The 18,608-nt window shown below is 37.9% G+C and overlaps 1 protein-coding gene across 1 annotated transcript; it reads left to right on the top strand.

Moving 5' to 3' along the window:
- The first annotated feature begins 10,738 nt into the window (after positions 1-10,738).
- Positions 10,739-17,398, top strand: LOC107569408 (gamma-aminobutyric acid receptor subunit beta-1-like). Its single transcript, XM_016255501.1, has 4 exons — positions 10,739-11,222; positions 11,550-11,641; positions 11,765-11,832; positions 17,387-17,398. Exons 1-4 carry the CDS (start codon positions 11,119-11,121, stop codon positions 17,396-17,398), a joined length of 276 nt encoding a protein of 91 aa, XP_016110987.1. The 5' UTR covers positions 10,739-11,118.
- The last annotated feature ends 1,210 nt before the right edge of the window (positions 17,399-18,608 follow it).

The following is an 18,608-nucleotide window of genomic DNA, read 5'->3' as shown; positions in this document are numbered from 1 at the left end:
CATTTAATTATTTACATTTTTATTTTTTACTTATTAAAAAATGTATTGCTTCATTTTATTTTCAAATGGCACTCCTATAATCTTTCATATTAGTCAGATGACTGTGTGAGAGAAATGGATGTATATGAACCCCGCAGATGGATGAGTGGAGTCAAGGATTCTTCTATAGATAGAAGTGGTGCCCATTTGTGGTGAGCCATTTTGAAGCCATCAGCCTAAATAAATGATGGCTTGATGACAGAGGAGTGTGGAGCTGATAAAGATTTCAGCTGAAAATCCACAGTTCTTTTGAAAGTGAGAGAGTGAGAGAGAAGATAACTAGCATGCATCCACATGCATCTTCATCAAGACAGTTTAATCAACAGTTTCCTCAGGATGTAATTTTATACACGTCTCTCTAAAGCTGATTCAAAAGCGGATATGAAGGACTCATTTTGCATTACTCTACTTTGAGCAAACAAACAACTTTAATCGTTATTTATGTTTATTGCCGTCTCAAACGGCAAGTGGTGCCCATTTGTGGTGAGCCATTTTGAAGCCATCAGCCTAAATAAATGATGGCTTGATGACAGAGGAGTGTGGAGCTGATAAAGATTTCAGCTGAAAATCCACAGTTCTTTTGAAAGTGAGAGAGTGAGAGAGAAGATAACTAGCATGCATCCACATGCATCTTCATCAAGACAGTTTAATCAACAGTTTCCTCAGGATGTAATTTTATACACGTCTCTCTAAAGCTGATTCAAAAGCGGATATGAAGGACTCATTTTGCATTACTCTACTTTGAGCAAACAAACAACTTTAATCGTTATTTCTGTTTATTGCCGTCTCAAACGGATTTTGAATTCCTCAGTGGCAAAGCACTGCAAAGTCCAATAATCTAGTGCATCTGACTCATAACAGGAGAGGACTCTAGAGCGTCATAGCTGAAATTCGGAAGGGAGCTCTGAATTTCAATGGTCTCTGACTCACCACGAAGATTTGAGAGTGAGACGTACACTGATTCTTCTTTTGAATTATTACTTTATGACTGTTAAAAAGAACATTCTATATAGGGTGAATGAGTGTAGTATGAATATTTTTGGCCCGACACAGTCCCAGATGCTCTCATGTCTTATTCATGTACCATTTGGTCTTGAATGATGCTTAAGTGTCTTACAGCAGCCTCAACCTTGCCTGTGTATGAAATCACTTTTTAATCTCACAGGATGTTTTTTCTACCCAAAATGTGCAAACCATGAGTACTTTGAACAACTTTATCTTAACATCTTGCATTTGGTGCCTCAGGGTCGTCAGTTGAAGTACTTCTTTTCAGAAGCTTTCTTGAACTCCATCCCATCTGCCCTCAAGCCCTCCAGTTTCGCCTCGCCATATTTCTACATGTGCTTTAATCTTTGTAAAAGGACACAAAACCAAAAACACTCAAATGACTGAAAATATACACACAGTCAGGAACATTGGGCTACAGCATGACCTTGAACTGCAGAGAGTGTGTGGTGGATGCTGGGAGTGCAGTGGCTCGTAGGTCAGTAAATCTACTGCACTTGTGGCATTTGGAATTGTTTAGTGTTCCTCTTTTTCTCTTTGTTCCTCTCGCCACCCCTCTTTCCATCACTCAGATTGAAATAGAAGTAGTGAAGACCTTTTCAATCCACCCTTAAATTACACAGTGCTATTCAAGGTGGACACCCTAACAGCACAAATGGACAACAGAGATTTAACTAAACATCACTGGAACCTTTTTTCTAGCACACACTTGTGCATGCACACACATGCTTGTTCACAGTGGTGAAAAAATGTGTGAATTACACCATGCCTGATGATCAAAATGGCCTGTGCAAAACACACATAAAAGAGACATTAAAGTGTGTGTCTGAGTGTCAGTGAGGACACATGTCTAATTTGTCAGGTCAATAATGCTGATCAAAGCTAATGTCACTCTCCTTCAAGCTTAAACTATAAGATAAACTACACAAGACATTTCTAAAGCTTCCAGAAGCCAGAAAGCGTCCTTTCAAGATGTACTCAATGATTTTGCCTTCATTAAGTTTTACACAGAGAGAATTAGGAGTATTTTTCCAAAAATGTTTAAAATGTTGTTTACTCACATGAGATGAATCCAGTCAAAACACTCATAAAAGTGGTTCATACGACACACAAGCAATATGTCTTCTAAAGCTAGTAATGGGGAAAATGAAGCTTTTCGAAACTCTGAACCATTTGAACCAATTGCTTTGCAGCAAGATACTGTTTTGAAGGGCTTGAAACACCACATGCTGGTCAGAACGGTGCAAATGCAACAAAAACTCAACCCAATCACATGTCAATAATTATCCAGTTACAATGGTTAGCGGCTCACTGGAGAGAAACTGAGCAATAAATAACACTATAAATGTCTTACACAATTTGTGTAAGAACAATTAGTTTCTTACACAAATGTATGACATGAGACCACTTTTATTATTCTTATGATGCATTGCGTCCTTAGAGCTTGAAAGTGCATGGTCTTCATTGTAAAGTGCATTTCCTTCACATTTTCTCCTATTGAGTTTGAAGAAAGGAGACTCATACGTGTTTGGAATGACACAGTGGTGAGTAAATGATGACAAAACTGACTCACGACATATTAATGGCTTTAAGGAGTAATGTACTTTAATTAACAAGTGACACAAGAGTAAAAAACTAAATACGTAATACATAATTCTTTTTCTTTCTTTTTTTGGCTTAGATGTGCAGTTTCACTGCCCTTTGTATGATGTGTCCTCTATGTTTTATTTTTTTGGATGTAACCCAACAAGGCAATATGGCAGGCGTCCCATCTAACTAACAACCTCTGGGATCCAGGTCTATATTGCAATAGTCGTCAATTCGTTCTGACCAAGACAGTTTAGTAATTATGCTGGTGTATTTAGAGCGGTGAGAACATGGCAGTGTGTTGCATGAATGATTTCATATTATGTGGCAAGTAATTCATCTTGACTAAGAGACTCATTTACTTACAATCCACTATTAGGAATGATAAAGCATGCGCTCTGATCCTCTATTTGCAGATGGAGATGTTTGACTGAGGGTAAAAAAACAGGCACAGCTATCAATCTGAAGCTTTGGGGAAAGCTTGCAAGCACTCATATAATGGTTAATTTCCATTTGTTCCAGTCAGGGCACAATTTAATCATATCACATCTATTATCCGAAACATTTTTTGATGTTGGAGCAGCAGCAGTATTAGTGGCATCATACAGATTCATGATTTATGCATGTGCATGCGTGTATCTTTATGCATGTAATAATGGTTTGAAATAGGGTCAGACAACCCCTAAACAGACCACTGGCACTGTCGCCATAGCAACATCCAGTTCTGCCATCCCCCTGAACTGTTGCCAACAATCTGATGTCTTTCATAAGATACACAAACACAACACATATCCTTTAAACTCAACAGGGGAGGTCTACAATGATGGACAGCACATCCTAACTTCGGTCCAGCCCCTACAAAGTCAGTCACAGGGGGTCTGTGTAGTCATCTATTCAAGCAAAACAGGCTTCAGAGGCTAAACATGTACTGAACAGCCAGAGGCCTAATGTCCAGACCCCACCCACTGGGTCTTTATATGGAGTGAATGCCTGAAGAGCTTGGTGCTCTGTATGGGAACAGACCTATAACACAAAAACAAGTCTAGTTGACAGCTGTGTTGCATTTTAAAGGAACATTTATGTATTATTGACCATTTTTTCTGTTCATTACAGTTAAAATGACAACTCTGTCCACATTTACTTACCCTGATTGCATTGCAAACCCACATGACTTGCTTTAACAAAATATATTTTGAAATAAAAACTTAATTTTTGTCCTTACAATGAAAGAGGGTAAGTAAATGATGTCAGATATATTCCCTATATAGCCCAAGTAAGATCAAAATAGCCCCAAAAAAATTTCATATTTAGAGATTTACCACCTTTAAAATAAGCACGGTCTGGTAATCTTCTAAATTTCCCATCTGTGGCATGTTTAGCTAAAGCATTAAACACAGCTAAGTACACAATTATTTTATAATCGTTCTAAGCTCAACGTTCTGCTTATGTATATGAGTACACTACATGGCTAAAAGTGTGTGGACACCCACTTATGGGTTTGACTATTTCAGCTATGCTGCCACTATGCTCTCAAACTCTATTTTAAGTAGACAAACAATGTATTAACACTTTTCAGCCTTTGTCAGGTAAATCGAAAGGGTCGAAACTTTGTTTGTCTATTATTAAAGTTTAAGTAATTCCGGAGATGTCAGCTGGTACAGAAATTGATACTCAGGAGACCAGCAATACTGACTTTATCTCTGTTGTTCAGTCGTTGTACAAGTAGATTGTGACATTTGGTGGTATTTGTTCCACCTCTCTTCCACTGTGGTACTGTTGCAAACATGCGTCGAAGACTGACACAGAAGAGAAGATATTGTTGAATAAAGTCATTATTTTTGTTTTCTTTGTGCACAAAAAGTATTCTTATCAAAAATTTCATCAAAAATATCTTAATTTGTGTTCCGAAGATGAACGAAGGTCTTATGGGTTTGGAACAACATGAGGGTGAGTAATTAATGACAGAATTTTCATTTTTGAATGAACTATCCCTTTAAAGTTTATATTTAGAGTTTGAGAGCACTGTAGAAGTGTATTGTTTTTTTTGTTCTTTTCTGAAGGCCTTCTTGGTTGTTTTTATTTTTTTTACATGCACCTGATCTGAAGTTTTGTGCTCACATATCTTGTTTTGTTTCAGCTATTCCCATTATTATTGACAGGTACATAAAATAAAGCATACAGCCAAACAATCCCCTTTGACAAATGTCAATAGAATGTGGCATACCAATAAGCTCAGTGACATTCAAGGTACACTGTCCTTGGATGCCAAAGAAAGACACGACTGCTTGATTTCACTGATGCTCGTGTCTGAATGGGAGCAAATCCACACAGCCATGTTACAACACCTTCCTAGAAGAGCGGAAACTGTTAAGAAACCAAAGGGAGGACCAACTATGGCTATGTAATGTAATGAAGAAAAAGAAGAGGTAAACAGTGTAAATATATATTAAATATATACAGAAAATGCTAATACAGAAATATTAAAACATCTCTAATTCTGTCAATTCGTTTATTTGAACAAATCAGCCATGGTGCTATGGTTACAACAGTGAAAATAAATATTTTGCTTCTAGATCTTAATTACTTTTTGATTTTGCAACTCACTGTCCACAGTGTTTTTATATGGTCTCTTCCTCTTACAGTCATGGCCAAAAGTTTTGGCAGTGGCATATATTTTGTGTTTTGTAAAGTTTGCTGCTTAAGCTGTTGTGGTGTTCATTCACATTGTTTCTAGATTATTGTGATTATTGAGTGATCAGATGAATTTTAAATAATTGCTAAAAGCTTCATTGGCCAAGAAATGAACTTTTCACTAAAAAACAAATTTCACTGTTTTTTGATCCTGACACAAAATTACCAGCTAACATTAATTGACTAATCATATCAGCAGCACATGTGAAAGTGTGAATGAGTACTAGTCAGGCAAAATCACTATAATACTAATTAGACTGTGAGAGCAGACTGCTTGCTATAAAAGGAGGGAAGAAGTGCTTACAATCATTGTGTTCTTGTTAGCAATGGTTACCTCCAAAGAAACATGTGTAGCCATCATCGCTTTGCATCAAAATGGCCTCACATGCAAGGAAATTGCTACAAAGAATATTACACCTGAAAGAACCATTTACCGGATCATCAAGAACTTCAAGGACAGAGGTTCGACTGCATTGAAGAAGTCTTCAGGACGTCCTAGATTGTCCAGCAAGCGCCAAGACCATCTTCTCCTGAGGAGTCAGCTCTGGAATCGTGTCACCAGCAGTGCAGAGCTTGCTCAGGAATGGCAGCAGGTTGGTGTGAGAGCATCTGCACGCACAGTGAGGCCAAGACTTTTGGACAACGGCCTGGTGTCAAGAAGGGCAGCAAAGAAGCCACTTCTCTCCAAGAACAACGTCAAGGACAAACTGAAATTCTGCAGGAAGTACAAGGATTGGACAGCAGAAGACTGGTGCAAAGTTATTTTCTCTGATGAAGCTCCCTTCCGACTGTTTGGGTAATTTCTGGAAAATCGATTGTTCGGAGAAGAAAAGGTGAACGCTACCATGAATCCTGTGTTGTGCCAACAGTAAAGCTCATGTCACAAAGCAAGAGTGATAAAGAAGTGGCTTGAAGATCATTACATTGAAATTTTGGATCTGTGGCCAGTCAACTCCCTGGATCTCAATCCCATAGAGAACCTGTGCTCAGTCCTCAAAAGGTGAGTGGACAAGCAGAAGCCCACAAATTGTGATCAACTCTGAGAATTAATAAGGCAAGAATAGATTACCATCAACCAGATTTGGCCCAGAAGCTAATATCCAGCATGCCAGAGCGAATTGCAGAGGTTATGAAAAACATGGGTCGACACTGTAAATATTGACTCATTATGGGGTTTTTTTGCCAATAAAAGCCTTTAAAACTTATGATATGCTTATCATTGTTTTTCAGTATACCATAGAAACATGTGGAAAAATAACCTACAAATACTGAAGCAGCAAACTTTGCAAAACACAACATTTATATCACTGCAAAAACTTTTGGACATGACTGTAGTCTTCGCATCAGTCTGAATATTTTTTTGTGTGTGTGCGTTTTAAATTGTGCAACAGTTTCCAAGTCATTATCTAGTTAGTAGCGCTCCCTAGCGCAACCATTGCTCATTACAGTAATGCAAGCTGGGTCTCCTAGGGCTCAAGCCTTCAGCATTACCGCCATCATCAGGATCATATCGGAAGTACTTTGCTCCTGCAAAATACTTGTCTCTCTCCTTTTTTTATTGATTGTATAATGCATATAAAAACAAATTTTCAGGTAATTAGATTACATGATTTGTTATATGCACAAATTGCCAGACCTGCTAGGTTTATCATCCTGTTTTATCAACAGGCAGTGAATTTTTGATTAAAAACCTGCCAATGAAAGTGCCATGAAAACTGATGAAAACTGACACTGACCTTGCTGTGAACCTTTAGCTTTGTTATAGTGTGAATCCTCCAGTGATCACTGGACTGGTGACCCTGACTCTGCAACACAACAGCCTACCGAAAGCCAATGAGGAGAAGCAGCAGGTAAATGATGAGGATGGCATTCTTCACTCACTCACAGGGTGCCGTTATATTTGCGGTCTGTGGTTTTCACAGTATGAGAGCCACTTCTCAGTAAGGCATGATGGACGCATGCTGTGAGGAGTAGGAGGTGAATGTGACTCAGTATTGATTCTTTGCTCTTGTGTGTGTGTGTGTGTGTGTGTGTGTGTGTGTGCATTCAGTTGGTGTGGCTGCTCATTCATCTTTTTTTTTTGGTGTGACTAAGTACACCACAACTAATTTAAATTGAATTAGAGTCACTCTTTTCACACATCACACATACTGACTATATCTTTTGCTCTAATTACTAGCTTTTTGTGAGGTATCAGATGTATTGGATTGTCCAGCACAATGAGTGCTAGCAGTACAAAAAGCTATAGATGGCGACCTTTCTGGTTTGGCTAAATCTAAATATTGCTGAAATTATTAATTGAAGAGTTGAGCCCTGTTGAACACCAAGAGCAATAACTATAACAATAACTTGTATATGTACGGTAATATTCTGATTATAAGCATGCTGCAGTTTTGTCCTCTGCCGCTTTAAATGCTCAAGTACTTTAAAACAGAATGCATTCTGATTGACTGTCAATGGTTTTATCGTTCATCAGCTGGAAAAAATTGTTCTGAATGCACATCCAACAATGTCATTCCTCTGTGTCATTACCGTTATAGTTGTGGTGTTAACTCGGCTATTCTTTTACATTTAAAATAATCTTTAGAAATAAATTTTATATTTACAATCCTTGGTGTGAATAGGCATTTACGCAGTTCATATTATAGAAAAGGAAAAAAAAGTGGTGGTGGTCCATCAGTTGTTGATTGGATGGAAGCAGATCTCAATGTGAACTTTGGCTGATTGTAAGAAATGGGCCGAGTTTAAGCAGTCTAAATTATTAGAGAAGTCTTGCATACTTCACTAGAAATAAGGCCATTTTAACAGAAGAGGAAGTTATGATTAAAATTCATGAGATTCAAAAAAATTACAAATGTAACATGCATGGATGAACTGTTCAAAATCAATAATCAGAATCAGAATCAGAAGAGCTTTATTACCAAGTATGTTTACACACACAAGGAATTTGACTTGACGACAGGAGCTTCCAGTGTTGAAGAAAGTACAAACATAGTGCAGACATACATAGGAATAACACAGTAGGGATGTAATATAACACTAATATAATAAAAAAAGAAAAATTAGAAAAATGTAATAATGTACTATATACAGAAAATGAATTGTTTAGATAAATGTACAGATATGTTTATTAGTGTGCAGATATGTTATTTACAAAGTGTGCAGTTTAATATAAATGGACGATGTAATTATGAAACATTAATTGTTCAGGCTGAATATAGCCTGTGGGAAAAAAACTGTTCTTGTGCCTTGCTGTTCTGGTGGTCAGTGCTCTGTAGCGCCGACCAGAAGGCAACAGTTTGAAGAGAGAGTGGGCTGGGTGTGAGGGGTCCAAGGTGATTTTTTTTTGCCCTTTTTCTCACTCTGGAGATGTAAAGATCTTGGAGGCTGGGCAGAGGGGCACCAATAATCCTCTCAGCAGTCCTGACTGTCCGTTGTAGTCTCTTGATGTCTGATTTGGTAGCTGAACCAAACCAGACAGTTATGGATGAACACAGGACAGACTCAATGATAGCAGAGTAGAACTGTTTCAGCAGCTCCTGTGGCATGTTGAATTTCCTCAGCTGGCGAAGGAAGTGCAACCTCTGCTGAGCCTTTTTTGCAATGGAGTCAATGTGAGTGTCCCACTTCAGGTCCTGAGAGATAGTGGTGCCCAGGAACCTGAATGACTCCACTGCAGCCACAGTGCTGTCCATGATGGTGAGTGGGGGGAGTGCAGGGGGTTTTCTCCTGAAGTCCACGATAATCTCCACAATAAGATGCATTTAGAAAACAAATAGGGTGAATTTCTATTTTGTGCCACTCAGGTTTCTCTATGGCAGTGGTTCTCAACCAGATTAGCTTCAAGACCAAGATTTACATTTAAGTGACGAGCCTACAAAACACCAAAAATCGTATTGAACAAAAGTATAATGAATTGTAAATACAAAATTATAACATGACTCAATGGAAACTAGTAATAAAGCTTTAAAGCCACAATGAATTCTGGTCTCACATCTTGTCAGCATTTCTCTGAATCATTCTGTGTCCCTCTAATTTTAAATCTGTATAGCTTTGAAATCTTGGGCATTTCTGAATATTTTGTTGCAGCTTGATCAAACTGAGCTCCTGTTCTGCACTGTTCACTTCAGTGACCTCTTACACAGATCCTTCTAATGTTCCAAGACCTAATTCCCATCCGGCCTGAACTTTATGCTCTTGAGGATTTAAAGATCCCAAAAACCTACTTTCCTATAGGCCTACCTATTCTCTTCCTCGTGGTATCTCAGCTCAGCTCAAAACGGTCTTTTCTGAAGGCACTTTACAAAGCCTATTCACTCGTTTACACCATGGCTGAGCATCCAGGCATACTGCTTAATGTCCAGAGGGGATGAAAATACAGCAACCTGCCATGGTGTCTCAAACTCTTTGCTCCATTAAACAATAAATCTTCTTCCCAAAGGCCCAGACACGCAGTTTAGTTCCTGTCAGGCAAAGGAGACGATTTGACAGCAGTGTAGTTATTTATATTGTAATTTAGCAGACACTTTTGACTGCAAGTTTATCTGCTACAGAGAATCTCTCCCTGTTGTTTCATATTTCAACCCGATCTCAGAAAAGGTGACTATTTTAGAAGCTAGCGATTTAAATGATGATTTTTAGGGGAAAGAAGGATGAAGGATGGAAACTTACCCTCAGAGGGATGCAAGCAGATACAAAGTTTGTATGATCTCGTTTATATGTTTTCATATGATCTGCTTTCATCCCATTGAGGGTTAGACCTTCATGCTTTTCCCCCCATGCGTTTTTGTCAATTGTTACGAATTCGCCTACAATTGACTGATACTTTGTTCTTGTTGTTTTGTTCAAAGATGTGAATTAAAACGACAGAAGCTTAATGTGAGACTAAAACTTGAGTAATTTGCCACATTGTTACACTGCATTAAATAGGCTACTTCAAGTGAAATCCGCAATCCGTACTGTAAAACAGTACACCATTTCACATTCTATTTCAAAGAAGCTGTTTGAAACCAGCATTATTAGGCTACTAGAGAAAACAAGTTTGTGTCTAAATGGACTTTTGGTCTCAGGTTATAATAGATAACGGATGAAAATACTCTCTAATAATTCGTTATTTTGGCTGCAGTTTGAACAGAATATCGCTATAGCAGCTATACTTCAAACGCACATTTGACTGTTCTTTCCTCACATCAGCAGTCACGCGCCCTGTCCGTCGCTGCACATTAATTATTCCCACGGTCTCCAGATATTAATGCGTTTTTTTCGCGGTGCCCGCTGTTTTAATGCGTTTTCCGAGTTTCAAACAAATAATTCACTGTCTCGGGCGCGTGATGCACCGCAAATTGAAAGAAGGCGCGAAAGAGTTTCTCGAGTCAGGTGCACACACCTCCTCCAGCAAAAACTACGCACTCTCTGTCTGCCTCAGACTGAATCGTTTAGGCGTACGGAAGGGATAGGCGCATAATCTCAACGCGACAGCACGTTCAGCTCCTCGGTATTAACAAGGAAGACACGCGAAGGACCCAGCATCCATGAGCTGTCGTGTCCAGTGACCCGCTGGCGATGGGATCTGACCGGCATACTGATCCGCTCCGCCAGCAGCGTCGTCAGCACCGGAGAGCGCGACAGACGCAAGAACGCCTCGCGCGCCACTTTGGTTTTTGTTAGAGTTGCTCTTTTATTTTTTTGCGTTTGTAGTATTTTGATGTTGGTCTCGTCGTCGCGCATGCGTTGCTGTGTAGTTGAATTTTCTGGAGCGCTTCTTCAGACTAAGTTTGGGCTGCTGCTTCTCGGTCGATGATGAGAGGGATGCTGGTCGCTCGGGATCACTGGCGCGCGGGGATCTTGTGTCTCTTTGTGCTCGTGGCTTTGACGGTGGGTCGTAGTCCGCCAGCGCACAGGTAAGACATAACGTGCTTGTGTGTTATCACATTCTGCCTGCATTCTCTGCGTTTCCATGTTAAACCATCCTAAGATGGTTTGCTGGGCTTAGCTGGTCTCCCAGCCTATTGGCTGGTTTCAGAGAGGTTTGGGCACTTTTCAGACGGTCAGGCTGAAAACCAGATGTGCATGAGCTTGGCTAGGCTGAGGAACTAGCTAGACCAGCTTAGCCAGGCTGGTAGACCAGCTTGGTTTAAACCATTTTAAACCATTACTGCACTGACTATTGTTGAAGTCATGGTTTCTTTGAGTCACAGTTTCTCAAATATCACACTACTCTTCCACAGTGTAAACGAACCAAGCAACATGTCATATGTCAAAGTCACTGTGGATAAACTACTCAAAGGCTACGACATCCGTCTCAGGCCTGACTTCGGAGGTAAAGGCTTTATATTGATTTAAAACACTTTTTCATTCTCACTGATGGATGTGACCATTTTGATGGATCATTGACTGTCATCAGGCCATGTTGGAGAGATTGTGGTGTCTGTTTGCTTTGCAGGTCCTCCGGTTGATGTCAATATGAGTATTGACATCGCCAGTATCGACATGGTGTCGGAAGTGAACATGGTGAGTCTACAGGCTACTCTGATTGTTTAATAGATGGTGGGCTATTAAGGAAGGGGACATCTCTGTCAACACTACCTATTAAGGCTGCAGTGATGAATAAAGTGGGAGAATAGACTAGAGTCTGCTGTTGTAGTCCACTCAGGAAAGAGCTACAGGCTACTGTTTTCTCTTCTGCTCACATATACACAAGCACAGCTGACTGTGAGATTAGAGAGACATTGTGTTCATTTTGTATTATGATTGTTTTGGCATTGGAACTGAACTGACATAAGCCTTTACTCTGACTCAGCATAGAAGGACAAAATTAGCAATTTTGTGAGGAACATGCACACAAGACCCCATATATGCACACCCACAGGTTGGAGTAGGTTGATGCTAAAACACAACAGTGATTTTAATGCCACTCTGAAATAGAAGTAAATATGATTTTAATGAAGATGGTCATGATGGTCAATGGTTCGTAGGATGTGTAATTAGCTTAAATTTATTGGCCCATGTCCAATGAGTATGCTGTATATGCATTTCTCAACTCTTTGACTTCTTTGCTCAATATTCAAAGGACACAATATTCAAAGAATCTTCCAAGAGCAAAACAAATTATTGTAGGATCACAAACAAGCAGAGCCGATGAAAATCAAGTGTGGGTAATCTACTATCAACACAGGCGCAAAATGGGTTAAGACATTTTTTAGGGGTGTTAAATAATTGTGCAAATACGAGTAAACTGACTACTACAAATCTTGCGGCATTCATTTAACCTTGCGGGATTCATTTAAATACTCTCCTCCCATAAATTTTGTATCTGAAAGAGAAACTTGTACAAATGCATATGCAGTAAGTTTAGCCTTTTCATTGCTAAAGTTTCATTGCATGTCTTTAGTTTTTAACAGCAAAAGAGGGTTTGCGCTGGCACAATCTGTTAGTAACTCTGGCCCTAGGAAAGTTGATAAAAATAATTAACCACAATCAATTTTTCATAAGACTCCATAAGAGCAAATATTCTACTTCGGTATGCTCTTCAATTAAAAAAAATATTGAGGGAAAAAATAAATAGTTTTTCAATCTACGTATTAATTTCTTTGTGAATTAATTTTTTTATATAATGTGATTAATTAATCCTGTGACCACTTTGGGAGTTCTGAAGGCCCCCAGCGGGCCCCAGTCCCCTGTTTGAGAACAACTGCTACAGAGGACATGTGAGCTCTCTTTTATCTCCCAGACAATCGTCCTGAACTGGAGATTAATGCAGATCATTTTCTTTTCAAAATGATAAGAGAGTAGCAGAATAACAGTAAAATGTGTTCTGAAATAATCTTCAGGTGTAGCCACTCTGAAGGCTGATGCATTCTGGGCATTTTCTTGGATACTTCAGGTCTAAGGTTGAGGTTGTCACTTTTGTTATGACAATGTGTCACTTTGGCCACACTGGAAAAAGCTTTTTTTGTGAATTATGGATAGTGGGCCTGAACAAAAGCCATTTCTGTGGTGGTTTGTCATACATTAATTATTTTCTGGGAGGACACATGATGGTGGGAGTTAGTGAGGCGCAGCAGAGAGATACTTAGCGTTTGCAGCAGCTGCTTCAGGACTCACTATGTGTAGAAATTCTGTTTCTCTTGAAATATACATTTATATAATATTTAAATAAAATCTAAAATGGTCAGAATAAATGTACAGTATATATGAATACCACCTGGAGCTGTTTATGTCATTTGTGGCAAAGTCAGCGTACAAGAAACCGTCCCAAACGTTATTGTGGAGTTATAATGTAGAGTTGATTATATTCACTGTTGAAAGGGCAGAAGGAATCAAAGAACTTGTGTATATTAAAGTGTTCTTATGCACTGTTTTGAAGTTCTTTATCTCATCAGTTTTTTATGATTGCTTTTTATGCCGGTCAGTGGTGAATTTCACAAGAATTAATTTAGATGTGTTTGAATGTGATGTGAGCAAAAGTCAAGTTTGGTGAGGTAGTTGCTGTAATTTTTGTGGAGTATCTGCAGAGACTAGCATTAAAAAGGTGTAGTTTTCAACAATTTGTTGTGATTTTAGAGAGGTAGGCTGAAAAAAAAATGTGATTCAAAATAAGATTCAGCATCTTAATGGTTATATTATTTAAAATAGCTGGATCAACATAAATACACCTACAAAACAAATTTAAAGGTTCAGTCAGGTAGAAACAGAAATTTCAGGTTAACACTTTTCAAGTGTACCATATAATTTTTTCATTTACCATGTCTCTTACTGATTATTGGTTGGAATTACATATATTTGCAGATATTGAATAATTAATTAGGCCTACCTAATTTTAATATCTAGATTACCTTTCATGTTATGCTCACTTAAAGGGATAGTTCACCCAAAAATGAAAACTTGATGTTTATCTGCTTACCCCCAGGGCATCCAAGATGTAGGTGACTTTGTTTCTTCAGTAGAACACATATGATGATTTTTAACTTTAACCGTTGCAGTCTATCAGTCATATAATGCATGGCAATGGTAACAATATCTATGAGTAAAAAAAACATGCACAGACAAATCCAAATTAAACCCTGCGGCTCGTGACGACACACTGATGTCCTAAGACACAAAACGATCGGTTTGTGCAAGAAACCGAACAGTATTTATATCATTTTTTACCTCTAATACACCACTATGTCCAACTGTCTTTGAGCACGCTCAGGCATCCGGTGCGTGAGGTGTGTATGCGCTCTGGCGTAGTTTACGCAAGCGCCGGAAGTGATCTCTCACGCGTATACGACACTCTTTGTAGGTACGACGGCTAATCAATATGGTACTTAATTGCACTTATCCGGATTGTTGAAAAACTGACTTAAAACTTAAAGATTACGTTCTCTCGCGCAAACTCATTCGGGAGTGGTGACTTTCCACGTATTCCCAACTTCTGAGCCTGCTCGCCTGAAGTTATGGTTGATTGCTCTTCGGCTGGATATCAACACACCCATTAACGTAAACGACGCCAGAGCGCGTACACACCTCACGCACCGGATGCCGTGCGCGTGCCCAAAGACAGTAGGACATAGGGGCGTATTAGAGGTAAAAAATGATATAAATACTGTTCGGTTTCTTGCACAAACCGATCGTTTTGTGTCTTAGGACATCAGTGTGTCGTCACGAGCCGCAGGGTTTAATTTGGATTTGTCTGTGCATATGTTTTTTACTCTCATAGATTTTGTTACCATTGCCATGCATTATACAACTGATAGACTGCAACGGTTAAAGTTAAAAATCATCATATGTGTTCTACTGAAGAAACAAAGTCACCTACATCTTGGATGCCCTGGGGGTAAGCAGATAAACATCAAGTTTTCATTTTTGGATGAACTATCCCTTTAAACTGTAGAAACTCTAATAGTTCAGTAATACTATTTTTTTCTAAATATTATAATTTGATGCCTGAATTCACGTACCATTTAAAACTCTTATTTGTTTTTAATTGTAAGCGAATAAGCATAGAAATGTAATAACAGTGATGTATTGGTTAGCATCCATTAAATGAAAATAATTATCAGCTCATTGCTATCGGCCAGAATTTTAATATCAGTACATCCCTTTAGAAAATCAGATATTGAACACTATTTGCCTCGCTGCAAACTCTCTCATCCCATTTTCTCCTGTTTGTTTGCTTGAAATGAAGACACACATACACTTCGCCATGATTTTCAAAACACTTCATGATTGAAGCGTCAGATATCGACAGATGTGTTTTCTTTTTCTTTGCTTTTTATAGAACAGAAAATCACAGGTTAAGAGAGCACTGCAATCCTTAGCACAAGAACAGAAAGGTGATTTAGCGGAGAAGTGAGAAAAAGCTGAATTTAAATAGCCAATTTGGAAACTGCATTAAACTAAAAGATAATCTACTGCAGCTCCCATAAGAATATTGCAGAAGGTCAGCTGTTCTCAGTGCTGTCAAAGCTTCATAGCCAGCTCTTGTACGCTCCTGCATTGATTGTTAATGTACACTGCTGGTTACCGCAGTTGCCCATGCTCACCACATCGTGACTGCAGTGTGAGGATACATGTTAAGTTTGCAGTAAAAGATGCTCGATGTGAGAAGTGGACTCTTGGCTGCAGTCTGATCACATTCTAGGACTTATTGTAATTTATTAATCAGTGCATTATATTCTCAATAAAAAATGAGTATTTATAACAACAAATAAAATAATTTAATCTTTCCTTTTCTGACGTCACTTAGACGATGCAAGCTAATGCTCAGTTAACAAAAATATGTTAATTTAGCTAACATTCCCATTAAGTGATGAAAATGTTATTTCTGAATGTTTTAAAAGTGTTTTTTTTTTCTTGGTTACCTGAATGTTAGAGAAAACATCAGGATTAGTTCTCTTCCAGAATAAAATATTTCTGATAATTTACTCACCCCCACAAAAATGACCAACGAGTTTCTATATTTTTCCTATTTAAAATTGACTCTTCTGTAGTTACTCTTTGGTCGTTTTTGAGTGAGATGCTAACGGTCTAATCAGATTCAATGATCTATGCTAAGCTAAGCTAAATGTGCTACCGCCAGACCCAGAGATCGGCTGAATGGATTAGAAAACGGTAAAACTCAACTGTTTAACTCTAGGGGAGTTGGAAAATGAGCTTATTTTCAAAAATAGTGGAGTGTTCCTTTAAAGACCAGATAAATTTGAACAAACTTTCCATCAACATTAGTGGAAGAACATCTGAGACCCTTGCCAGTACATTAGCCAATGGTCTAAGAACATTCTTTGTTAGCTGGGTGAATACTGTTAACCAATATCCAAATCACTTAAGCCATATCCAATAACCAAATGACCTGATAATTGATTTACTTGCATTTGGTCAAGCTTCATTCTAGTTAGGGCTGTGTGTGTCTATGCAATCATATATCAATATGCATTTCTTTTTCTCACCATATTGCATTTACATTCAAGTTTTTGAATTGATTCATATCAATTCCTACACTGTAAAAAAGGCTTTTCAAAGTAAATAAAAAGATTATTGGAGTATATTTTACAATAAAACACTATTTAAGTCTTAATCTCTGCTTAAAACTTTCATGTTTAATTAATTGTGCTATTTGCCATTACTTTGTCGTTATTTATTCAATTTACCAGCAATTTCTGAGTGAAATGTTTTTTTCTTTAGCATGCTGTTCAATTAATAAAAAGCAGTTGCCTAAATAAACAAAGTCTGAATTCACATTTACTTTAATTCTGCAGCAACCTGCACCAAACCAAAGCTGATTGTTTTGCAGCGATTTCCTTTCCAGCTGTCCTTGTCCTCAGTCTCATAGTTTTGTTCTTTTATTCGCTACTTTTAATCCTGTTGTGTTCCTTTCAAGTGAGTATCTCTCTCAGCCTCTATTCTTCTGTTCCTCTGATGTCTTCAGTGTGATGGGCACAGTGAAATTAGTTCATTTTAGACCGCACTGTCAGATAGGGCTGTGTTACAGTAAGTATGGCCTCCATTGTGTGTACATGTGTGTGATGGTGCGTTTCCTTTAGCATTTGCATCTGTGTTTTTGTTTGTGTGTGTATCTTGTCAGGGTGCTCTGTGAAGAAGTTGAGGTGCTGGAGTGATGATTTTAAGCGGTTGTCAGGGGCAACAGCTGCTTCTAATAATAGAAGCTGAAGGAGGCATTTGTCCTAAGCGAACCTTAGGCACACCCATTCTCTGACTCTCTGTCTTGTTTTCTGCCGCACTCGCTTAAATACACTCAAATGTTGTCATCTTCATGGGGCTGCAGTGCTGCACCCTTCCTGTCTGAAGAGCAGTTATGTATTTTATTTATAAATAAAGGGTGATATTATAAGAAATATAATTTCCTTGATCTTTTGATATAAACTAATTCAGAACTATGAAAAATATTGTAACTTACTGTACTCAAAACTTCTAAAAAAGAACATGTTTGCAATATCACAACCTGTTATTATTTATGTGAGAATTGTTTTATGAACTGTTTACATAGAAATATATAATAATAATAACAGTAATATTACTAATACATTTATTATACATAATTTTATTTTAAACACACTACTGTTCAAAAGCTTGAGGTCAGAAAGATAAAAAAAAAATAAAAAATACATTTATTCAGCAAGGATGCATTAAATCGATTGAAAGGGACAGACTTTTAAATAAATTATGTTCTTTTAAACTTTCTATTTATCTAAGAAGACTGAAAAAAATCTAAACTTCCACAAAAAATATTAAGCAGCGCAACTGTTTTCAACACTGATAATAAGAAATGTTTCTTCAGCAGCAAATCAGCATATTAGAATGATTTCTGAAGGATCATGTGACAATGAAAACCAGAGTAATGACTGATGAAAATTCAACTTTGCATCACAGGAATAATTTACATTTACATCATTATTAAAATATGGTAAAATAGACATTTTAAATTGTAATAATATTTAATGATATTACTGTTTGTTCTGTATTTGCGATCAAATAAATGCAGTCCTGGTGAACATAAGAGACTTCATTCAAAAACATTCAAAAATCTTTTGAATGGTATCGTATGTCAAAAGTATTATTCAGTGAGGTGAAAAGAAGAAAGTATGATAGATACTATTATTCCTAACATCAAATGTGAGCAAAACTGCATGTATCATCTCTCCCTCCTGAAGGATCCCAAAGTTCTCGTCACTTGTTATATTTAACAAGATCTCAGTCATCTTAGTAGCATTTGCAAAATTCAGTTTAAGGTTCATGGATTCATGCAGTACATCGTTTCAGAATAAAAATGTTTTTAGGATGTTTTC

Source organism: Sinocyclocheilus grahami, unplaced genomic scaffold, assembly GCF_001515645.1.
Source record: "Sinocyclocheilus grahami isolate Dianchi unplaced genomic scaffold, SAMN03320097.WGS_v1.1 scaffold1343.1, whole genome shotgun sequence".
Taxonomy (NCBI): Eukaryota; Metazoa; Chordata; class Actinopteri; order Cypriniformes; family Cyprinidae; genus Sinocyclocheilus; species Sinocyclocheilus grahami.
The sequence above is the reverse complement of the archived record's forward strand: the minus strand, read 5'-3'. Positions and strand labels throughout refer to the sequence as shown.

Bases quoted from the DNA above. Each gene is read 5' to 3' on its own strand.
- LOC107569408 (XM_016255501.1), top strand. From the start codon at position 11,119: ATGATGAGAGGGATGCTGGTCGCTCGGGATCACTGGCGCGCGGGGATC. The intron at 11,223-11,549 runs GTAAGACATAAC...ACTCTTCCACAG, and splicing joins CGTAGTCCGCCAGCGCACAG to TGTAAACGAACCAAGCAACA. The intron at 11,642-11,764 runs GTAAAGGCTTTA...TTTGCTTTGCAG, and splicing joins TCTCAGGCCTGACTTCGGAG to GTCCTCCGGTTGATGTCAAT.